Below are 10,349 nucleotides of genomic sequence, written 5' to 3'. Positions count from 1 at the left end.
AAAAAATCACCCGTCGTATTTTCAAGCCTTAGCATGATTTTCAATTGCTCAGAAATGTAAGAACATATTGATGTTACTTGATTTTATTGACCCATCATCTGTCTACTTTTCTGTCAGTAGATATAATTTTTCAAAACAGTAGTCAACTCTCATTCTGTTCTGTCTTTCAATATCATCAACCTTTTCAAGGCAACGGATATTGCACCTTGTACCTAAAACAAAAAGAACAGGTCAGAACATTGTGGCAAATGTCCTAAAAATACTACAAATGATTTTAAATACTGCATGCACTGAAGGCCTTTATCTTCTCTTCAGTGAAAGGAAGGACATGGTAAGCCTACAGCTTCTGAACTCTGAGTTATTGCTATCGTTTATAACTCCCAAGTGCAAAAATGAATGTGTTCCCTCTCTGGAAAAGTCCAAATGTCTTCAACATAAAATGCTCAGCTAGGGCTGGGGAGATAGCTCAGTGGAATAAGTGCTTGCCTGGCAAGTGCAAGGTCCTGAGTTGGATCCCTGGCACCACCACCAATCAATCAATCAATCAATCAATCAATCAAAACGTTCAGCTAAAAAGGGCTATTATGGAGATTGTTTCCATTTTTAGATAAAATGGTCTGCAATAAAATAGCTCTAGCTTTTAAACTGTACACACTTTATATATACTAATAGCCCCTAACTCCTCAGAACGGTTAACTGCTAACTTTTTTGGAAAAGTCAAAGCAGAACTTACCAAAGAGTGTTTGAATTTCAGAATCTGGAACATAAAATGGTGGGCCTAGGTATAAGAGAAATGTTGTGAAGAACAATTTCTATAACTTTAATTCTGAAATGAAATAAACTCTCTAGGTCTACCTTTCCCCACATCTCCTGTGACCTAGGTGTATTTGTTCTATATATACCTATTATTATTATATTATTATTATTTCTTTTTGGTACTGGGAATCAAACTCAGGACCTCATGCTTGCCAGCCGGGCTCTGTGCCACTGAGCTAACTCCCCAGCCCCAACTACAACTTAAACAGGTGAGGAGGGTACAGCATATCCTTCTGACGGGGTGGCTGTTTTTCGAGATAGGTTCTCGCCATGTAGTTCAGGCTGGCTTTGAGCTCACTATGCAGCCAAGGTTGGCCTTGGACTGCTGGCAATCCTCGGCCTTCTGAGTGCTGGGACTAATGTGTGCGTCACCAGGCCTGGCCTTTGGTTCTTTCTCACACTGAAGAGGTAAACTTGCTTCAGGGAACAGTAGCAGTATACACCCAGCTGCAGTTTAGATGGGACTACTGGTGGAGCCAGCCTGGGGACTCGGGACGCTGAAACAGAGTGGAGTGCACTAGCAAATTCCTCTGGGGTTTCCGCCTTCTCTGGGACCCTGGTTTTCAGCCTCGTGAACTTGTACAATTCGGTGTTCTCCTCCCACTCTTCCCTGGGACCCAAAGTTAGGAGAAACCTCCCCTCTGCCCTCTGGGGACAGCGGAGTTCCAGGGTCTCTCTTGTGCTTTTCTCTTCCTGGGCTTCCTTCCACGCTTGGAATTTGAGTCAGACCCGCGGAGCGATGTCTGCCCCATGGACTCCTGTTGCCATTACACAGGGACACCAGGTCTCATTTATTAATGGACTATTAAAATTTGATTTATTCAAGCACACAAAAGAAGATTAACATTTTGCATATCTTAAAGCACTTTTTAATAAGTTCAATTAAAAATCAAATTAGGGGAGTCTTACGAATTAAAAGCCTATGTATGTGGTTTGTTATTTTTCCTTGAAAATAAAATTCCAGCTGTGACAAAGCCAGAGGCCCCCCCCCCCGCACGCACGCGGCACGCAGCACACACTCGCACGCACGCGTGTGCGTGTGCTAAGTTTCAAAGTCCAGATCTCGAGGTGTGGCGCAGGGGCACAACGTAAGGCCCTGGGCTCCATGCCTCGCACAAAGTGAAAAAACAGTGTCACTGTCCAAATTCAACAAAACGAATCCGCAGGAAAAAAAATCCCTTTGACTTTCTGAGCAAAGAGCATCATAACGGGGTGGGCTAGGCAAAGTACAAAATATCAGAAGTTACAACACAACAGCGCAGACTGCTGCTGCTCTCCTCTGTCCACCCACAGCCCATCACTCCACGGGCGTGCGTGCGTGCGTGCGTGCGTGCGTGCGTGCGTGCGAGCTCTGGAACATCCGGGCCAGAGAACTCTGCTTTCGCCTCCTCCTCCCTTCCAATCTAGGGCTCCTGGATTGCGCTCGCCACTAGGGTCCTCCATTCCTCCCCCTCTTCTATAGCCCGAGCTATGGCTGGTGAACGACACAGGATGGAGTAGGTGAAAGCACGCACTGTCGGGCAGAACAAGCGTGCCTGCAGCTCCGCTATCCCAGGACAGAGGCGACTCGAGGTGCCCGGATGTTGGCACTGCGTTCGCTATGAGACACACCAGGATCAACTAGCGCGTATCCCTGTTGTAGACTCCAGTTAGCAAGCAGGAAAACAGAAAAAGGCAGGAAGAAAAACAAGCAGCTTTACCTCTGTGTTTGGTTGGATCGTAAGAGAAAACAGACAAGAGGTAGAGAAACCCTCTTCTCAGTAGGGACAGCACCGCATCAGTGTAGCTGAAAGAAGCAAGGCGACAGTCACATTTCTCTGTCCACGCACGGGCTGCAGGGGCAGGGCGAGGCAGGCAGGAAGGCAGGGTCTGCTTTCTTCCCTGTTACAGCAGTACCTCGGTTCACGGGCGCTTCGGTTTGTGAAACACAGGGTTCAGGAACACAGACGTTTGGTAATACTTGTTTTTCATTTGGGACTCCGCATGGGACAGGAGCACGCTCAGGACCATCTTTCCCAGGATGGGGCAAGGCATCAAGTTCGGGAACCAAGGCACCACCGCAGAGTTTGATTCTAACAAGCCCGTAAGTTAGCTCTTGTCTAAAAGTTATAAAAAAGTTCCTTGCCTTGCAGCCTAGCCTGGGAACTGGTAAGGAGGCAGTGGTGAGGAAGCCTGTTCCCAGGGCTGTTCAAACTTGAGGGCAGCACAGAGGGGCTCCCTCCGGCTTGCTGTGTGCTCAGGCGCCCCGGACCTCAGGCTCCCTGCAGCAGGCCGAGCACCTGTGTGCCCTGGGGCTGTGGCTGCCAGGCCCGCCGGCACCGGAATCACCGGGTGCTCACGGAAGGTGCTCACGGAAGGAGCATGCTGGAGCGCCCGCCTCCAGACGGCGCGACAGGTTTGCTGCAGTCTAACGGGCACTGGGGGCTCTGGGCTCCAAGGTAAAGTGTGGGAACACACCCGTCTTTGCTAGTGAGTTGGTGGGACAAGACAGCCATGCGGGTCAAGTTCAAGGCGGCCTGAGGTTGAAGTGCTCGACTGGGCATAAACCCTGGATCATTCTTTAGAGCAGGTTCTCGGAGTGGGGGACCCTACTTCCCAGCCTCTCGGGAAGCTGTTAGTTTGGTGCAGGCTCAGGGCCAGAGCAGAGGAGCCGGAGTGTGGACTCTGGGTCAGTTTGTCGTGGGCCAGCTGCCTCACTCGGGACAAGGAATGGCACTCTGTGACCCGCGTTCCCTTCTGTGCACAGTGCAGTGGCAGCAGTGGCTGTTAGCGATTTGGGACCATGCCAGCTACAGGACGAGTATCCTGTGGGTGCCACCCGCTAGGACCAGGGAGGTGGTGTAGACGGTGTTACTGGAAAGAGGCCACTCGAGGATGGGCAACCTGTGGCTCGGACAGGTTGAGTAACGTGAAGGAAGGAACACAGCCCGGAAGTGACAGAGCTGCAGGCCTTACACCCAGGTTGCTACAGAGAAACAGCAATGCAATTAAAGAAACCACATTATTTACCGTCCACGGTCACTGGGGTTCACAGCGACTAATGCTCCTCTGTCCCAGATCCTGTCAAATTTACCAATATTTGCTCTACCAGAAAGAAAAAAAGAGGAAAAAGATTGTAACATCTTACACACAAAAGCATCAAATCTTGAATAAGCCACGTGCTGTCAGGCACACGCTGGCCCTTCACCAGTTCTCAGGAGTGAGGACCTCATGTGGCTACAGGGACCCGTCCGCTTCCTCAAGTGGCAGGGTCCTGTGGCAGCAGTCTCCAGTTCTGTTATGATTTGAGAGCATAAAGGAGCAGCACAGAAGAAGAGGTGACAGCAGCGCCCCAGCTGGGGGTTGGGCAGCGGGGCCTCTTGGAACAGGGATCCTGCCTCCCTCTCTCCACACCTAGTGACCCATTTCATGATGGACCCAGGGGAGGGAGGACTCATGTGTTTCTCTCCGCAGATTTTCCCTTCTTGCCTTGGGCTGTAATAACGTTTCTCATAGTTTGGGAGCTGCCACAGACAGCGAGGCTATAATAAAAAAATAACTGCAGAATGGGGATCCTGGCCAGGGCTTCCTGGCTGGTGTGCAGATGGACGGGAGGGCCGAAATTGACTATCACCCACATTTTAAAAAGTGCAGCTCTATTCCTCGGTCCTACCTGGGAAGATCGAAAATGCTGCAGCAGTACAGTGAGATGTTCCCTGAAGAACTCTGTAATGAAACAATGAAAAAAACGTTTTCTACTTCATTAGGAGATAATTGAATGGCTCAGGAAAGAAGACGGGGCCAATCAAGGCAAAGGTGGTAGGAAAACAATGGGGGGGGTCAATAATTTGACTATGGTTTAACAGTCCTCTTTTTCGTTTAAAGCTTATATAGGTTTGTAAGCATTCTGGGAGGCTGAGTCAGGAAGACTGAGCCCAGCTCAGGCAGTTTAGTGACATAATGAAATTGTGTCTCAAAATAACAATGGGCTGGGAACATAGTTCAGTGTGAAGGCCCCAGGTTCAAGCCCAGGACCACAGAAATACCAAAAAACCAAACCAAATCACATGTGAGGTTCTTTAGGGTCAATTCAAAGTGGAAATTCAGAGAGGGCATTTTTGAAGATCACCAGACTATTACTTGTTTCGAAGCTTATTAAAATTCTAGCAATGTTAGCTTGAGCAGAGTTCCGATATTTTCACTGTGCTGAAGACAAATCCCCAGGTCAGTCAGCTACCAGGCATGCTCATAGTGGCGGGCAGGTACTGTTAAAGTTACTCAGGAAAGCTGGGTGTGGGGTGTACGGCTGCCATCCCAGGAGGTGGCACAGAGGACAGCCTGGGTGTGCTGGAGAAGGCAGATAGGGCTGGCTTGTGACGGGTGTCGTGAGACAGCTGCCAGAACTCAGGACGGGATGGGCTGGGGGCACCGTCCTGGAGGCATGGCGGACTGCATTCTGCAGAAGTCTGGGCTCCCTGGACAGCTTTTGAGGACCTCACTCCTAGAAGGTTTCATGGAGCTTGGCCCTGGGGATTTTTGGAAAGATTCATGGAAGATTTTCAGGGTGCAGCCACTGCCTGCAAAGGGGTTTGGAAGTGGGTCTGGTCTCTTTGGACAGAATAAACCAGAATTATTCACAGATGACTTGAGAATGGTGTAGGGGAAAGCTATAAATAATGTGGATCAAGCCTTTACTAGTCTAAGCTGTTAAGTTTCAGTATTTAGAAAGGAACATTTGGAAGAGACTAAATGGACCAAGGGACACAGCCAGGCTATTCAGGACAAGAGAACGCAACCCTTGCAGCCACTGGCCTGGAAACCACAGCACGGTCAGCAGCCACCTGGATAACCCCTGATATTTCCCATCCCCTCCCCTTTCCGACATAGACCAACCAGAGAAAGCCAAATCGCTCTCTAAGCCAAGCCGCCCCCTTCTAGCTGCTCACAACTTCCATCAGGACACACCTGCAGCACACACCTGCAGCACACACCTGCAGTGTACACCTGCGGCACACACCTGCCCCTTTCTCCACGATAGCGTCTCGTTCCTCCCCCCACTCTGTCTCTGCCAAACCCAAGTGGTGGCTGTCTTCTGACATACAGCGCTGGGGTTCTTAGTGGGAACATGTTTGCTTCCATGTTGTTAGCCCACGCTAGGGAAGCAGTTTTTCTGCATAGCTCTGCTCACAGCATGAGGACAACTCCCCAAACTGTCATTTCCAGCCCACACACTACCTTCCTTTGTAATTTCTTAGGCTTTTAAACTCATTGGCTCCAGCACAGAGTCATTTTTCAAAGCTCTCTCATTTTTTTCTTTCTTTTTCTGTGTTTGAGGCTGGATCTCACCGTCCTCTTGGCTTGGCCTGCATCGTGCTGTTGCTTCTTTATTCTCTACACCAGGACCAGCCATGGGAGCTGGAAAGGAGAGCTCCTGGTACCCTTCAGACCTGCTAATGACTGGATCCCGCCAGTTGGATGTGGGAAACGCTACCTTAATCCAGCCTTCTCACTCCATACGCTGCCACTCCGGGTCTTTATGGTTTTATTCCTTGACCATGGCCCACACCCTCCTATTACATCACTCTGCCAGGAAGCTCCTCCCCTTCAAATGACTTCCCATGAAGTCATAAGGTGATGGATCTCTAAAGAAAACCCTGCCATGTCATGCTCCTGTTTAAAAGCCTACTGTAAAGGAGGAAACACTGCTTTCCCAGGGCTTCTCACACCAAAGCCTTGAGCCATTCCTGTCCCCTCCCTTGTCCCTCACCATGCATCAGGGAGCGCCCCAAGCAGGGCTGAGTCACTCTCCTGCCATTCCCTTAATTCTCTCTGTTCTTATACTTTGCTCCATGTATTATAACAACTTGGTCTCTGTTTTTCTTTTCTCCTAAACTAAGAGATTATGTAGGGTATGGAGTATGTTATCTTTTTTCTTCCATGCCTTACATGATATCTGGCACCTGGCAGGTTCTCATGAAATGCTTGTTAAGAAAAAGAGAGGCTTTCCCCTAACAGCATTGCTGGGCCTGAAAATCTATGCTGAGTCAGACATGGGTCTCTGTTCTGCAGCAGGGGGTTTGTTAAAGTTTTCAAGAACAGGGGCTACTTAGGAGGTACCAAGTGAAATTTTGAAGGAGATGAGAGAAAAACTGATTACTATGCTCAGCAATACTTGGCAATTTAGGACAAAAGCAAGCATGATATACGTAAATACAGGATGACAGTTTGTGTCACAGACAGCACCTGTTGGGTTGCCTACCCCTGTAGAAGGGAGCGGACAGTCTGCACAGCACACCTATGTACTGCCAACATGTGCTGTGTAAGCTGGCCTGAAAAATCACGCTGTGGCCCGCAGGCTTCTCCACAGGTGAGGGATGCACAACACCCGTGGAGGCCACGTGGAGCTGACCAGAGTGTCGATGGACAACCTGGTGCCTCCACCAGCTGGGTGGATGCAGGCCTTGTTAGGACAATAACGCAAAGAATTTGAGGGGCGCTGTGGGGAGCTGTGGATGGAGGCTTGTCTATTCCTCAGAGCACCAGGTAATGCCCCAGCTGTCATTCCGAAAGCAAGCTCAGGGCAGAAGTACATCGGAAGCACATCTGTGCGTCAGAACACTGCAGGTCAAATGTGGTACCTAATGCCAGAAAATGAGGATGGTTACACGAAACAAACAGTTCTCTTGGCATGGGCATCGCGACGGAGCCCCAGACACACAGGAAATGTCTAAGGCATTGTGGGCCACCGTATGAGAAGACCTGGCCTTGGAGAAGCTGCCCAAGGGAGAAGTGAAAAAGGGAAAACAAGGGCTGGCCAAATAGCTCAGTGGATGAAAGTGCCTGCAAGCAGGCTCAGGGGCCAGGGGTTCAATCCCCAGGCCTCCCACGCTGGCTCCGCCCCTGAGGTGCCCTGTGAAGCAATTGAGACTGGGTATGCTGGCGTGCACCTGTAATCCCAGCACTTGGGGGGCTGTAAACAGGCGGCTCACTATGAGTGCGATCTAGTAGTGAGACCCTGAACACCCTGTAGACCCTGCCCTAAAAATAAAAAAATAAAAGGTTGGGGGGGAGGTGGAACAGAAACTGTCCTCCAACATCCCTTGGGTAGAAGATCAAGGAGCTCCAAAGGAGACAGGCTTCCTCAAAGCTCAGGAAAAGACTGCAGAGAGCCACACTGAACAGTATTTTTAAGCACAGACAATACATTTATTGACCAAGCAGCCTGAGAAAAGGAGGAAAGGGTACTGGGACGTAGCTCAGTGGTAGAGCACCTGCCCAGCATGCGCAAGGCCTTGGGCTTGATCCCTGGTACCGCAAAAGCACCTCATAAACAAAAACCCACACAAGAAGAAAAGCAACCCTAAAACTGGAATATAGAGAGGCTCTGACAGATTGGCTTTGCCTATTACCCATATTTTGAGACCCTAGCACTTGATAGTAGATAATGTCTCAGCAAACCTGTGGGGTGAAGAGGAACCACCCAAGGCTTGCGACCTCGTTCACTCACATCCAGAAAAACAGCTATTGAGAAGGTAGGAACACAGGGTTTTATTTTTCAACCAAAATCAAAACTAACCTTAAATACTTTTGCTCCAGGAATTTCAGGGATCGGTTCTTCTGAGTAAGAAAGTTTCTGCTCCGTAAAAAACTCGCGTATCCCAAGTTCACTGATTTCGACACCAGCTACAGTGTGTCCCAGGTCTGCGAACCTGCATCAGATCACCGAATACACTTTAACCTTTATTTCAGACACAGTACTAAACAAGGGGTGTACCCCATAAACATATATTTTCTTTAAAGCTTCGTATGATTTCAGATTGATTAAGTTTTTTCCCACACGTAGTGCCTGGTAGTGGGTCTACACAGTCTTGAACCTCTTGTTCTATGTGATTCTGAAAGATGGATTTATCAGAACTTAGGAAAGAAACTAAAATCTGAAAACTTATCTTAAAGTATTGGTTTCACACAAATGTACCTGACTGGAGGAAATGCACTTCGATTTGCCCAGTTCATCATCACGGTTATGTTTTTGGCGAGGATGGGAAGTTCTACAGCTACCCCTGTGCTAGTCAGTTCTACGACCTGTGCTGGCTACTGAGGACTGGAGGTGCAGCCAGTCTGCCTGAGAATTGAATTTTAATCTTTATTTGCTTGAAATTTAAATAGCAACATGTTACTAGTAGCCACTGTATTGGAATACACAGCTCTAGAATATTAGCACCCATTTCTACAATAATCTCACAATTTCTACTTTCGTACAATAAGCATTATCCAAAAACTTATTTTGTTATCACATCATGCAAATAACCAATATCATTCTGGTAAGCTTTATTATTACAGAAATCACAGTTTTGGCATCTTGAGTTTATGAGAAAACTACTATCAGCAGAAATACCTAGTCATTATAACGAGTTTACATCAAATACTGTATGTAAAAATATAGTTCTGCCATAATGCAACATATGCCTTCCAAAGAATCACCAGGCTATACAAGATTCTGCAAAAAAAAAAAAAAAAAAAAACAAAAAAACAAAGGCTGATGGGAAGTAGGGTTAGGGAATAATAAAAAATTTTTGTCAGTGACACAAAGAATAATGACAAAAGAACCTACTAGTAATGGCTTGACACATACAAATGGCTGAGAAATAGATAAAAATAGTCCTGCATGGCCGTCCTCCTGAAAAGACCTAAGGTTACTTACAGTGGTGAGTGGGCGAGAGCCAGGGGATGGATCATTGTGTTGAGGTGGAAGGAGGGTGACTGGAGGTCAAATGGAGAGCTGTGACACCAGTGATAGGTGGGACAGGCTCATGGTGCCTGGGCTAAGCACGGCACAGGGCAATGTCCCAGAAAGAGAGAGAGAGAGAGTGAGAGAGAGAGAGTGAGAGAGAACGTGTGTGTGAATGTGTGTGTGTACGTATGCTTATTTTGTATTCATATACAACTTAGTTCAGCTGGACATAGTTTTCTACTTTCATTTAATGTTTCTTGCCAATGAATTCACGTGTTAGCAAAGCTGAAGTCTGTATGATGCGCAAATTTTTTCCTAAGATATCAATCTAGTTAGAACAAAATTCACATTTTCAAAACAAGAAAAGACTAACTTACCCATCATCTACACGAGTATATACTTTTAATGTGGGCAGAGCACAAACTGTTTACATCTCTAAAATAAAACGTGTCTTTCATTTGTTTTTCACATTTTCTAAAACTTTGTAAAATATAGGTAATTTTAAAAATTCCCCCCCATATATATTTTTTTCTTCATGTTATGTATTTAATACAGGGTCTCCTATGCAGCTCAGACTCAGAGTGATCCTTCTGTTTTCAGCCTCCCCAGCACTGAGATTACAGGTGTGCACCCCCAGGCCTGGACTCTAGCTCAGTGCACCCTGGGGGCAGGGTGTGACATGTGGGACCTGGGATCGAACCCTGGTCCCTGTGCTTTGCTGCTGAGCTATATATATATATATATCCCTCACTCCAAGCTGTGTTTTGGTAAAGAGACTTCCCTTCCCTACTGAGTGGTCCTCGGGGGCCTGCCCTTAGCTCAG

At 47.7% G+C, this 10,349-nt stretch overlaps 1 protein-coding gene across 3 annotated transcripts in view; it reads right to left on the bottom strand.

Annotated features, from left to right (window-relative positions):
* The window catches only part of Tpmt (thiopurine S-methyltransferase), a 17,106-nt gene continuing 6,757 nt past the window's right edge, over positions 1-10,349 (bottom strand). For 2 of the 3 annotated variants that reach the window (XM_004628331.2, XM_023712128.1), the window contains 6 exons: positions 8,372-8,504; positions 4,469-4,521; positions 3,826-3,900; positions 2,517-2,602; positions 734-778; positions 1-212 (listed from right to left, as the gene is read on the bottom strand). In XM_004628331.2, the coding sequence (XP_004628388.1) occupies positions 103-212; positions 734-778; positions 2,517-2,602; positions 3,826-3,900; positions 4,469-4,521; positions 8,372-8,504 (502 nt within the window). In that variant the 3' untranslated portion in view covers positions 1-102. The remainder of the gene's footprint in view (positions 213-733; positions 779-2,516; positions 2,603-3,825; positions 3,901-4,468; positions 4,522-8,371; positions 8,505-10,349) is intronic. The other variant, XM_023712129.1, reaches the window with a different exon arrangement.

Source organism: Octodon degus, unplaced genomic scaffold, assembly GCF_000260255.1.
Source record: "Octodon degus isolate 3935 unplaced genomic scaffold, OctDeg1.0 scaffold00023, whole genome shotgun sequence".
Classification (NCBI taxonomy): Eukaryota; Metazoa; Chordata; class Mammalia; order Rodentia; family Octodontidae; genus Octodon; species Octodon degus.
The sequence above is the reverse complement of the archived record's forward strand: the minus strand, read 5'-3'. Positions and strand labels throughout refer to the sequence as shown.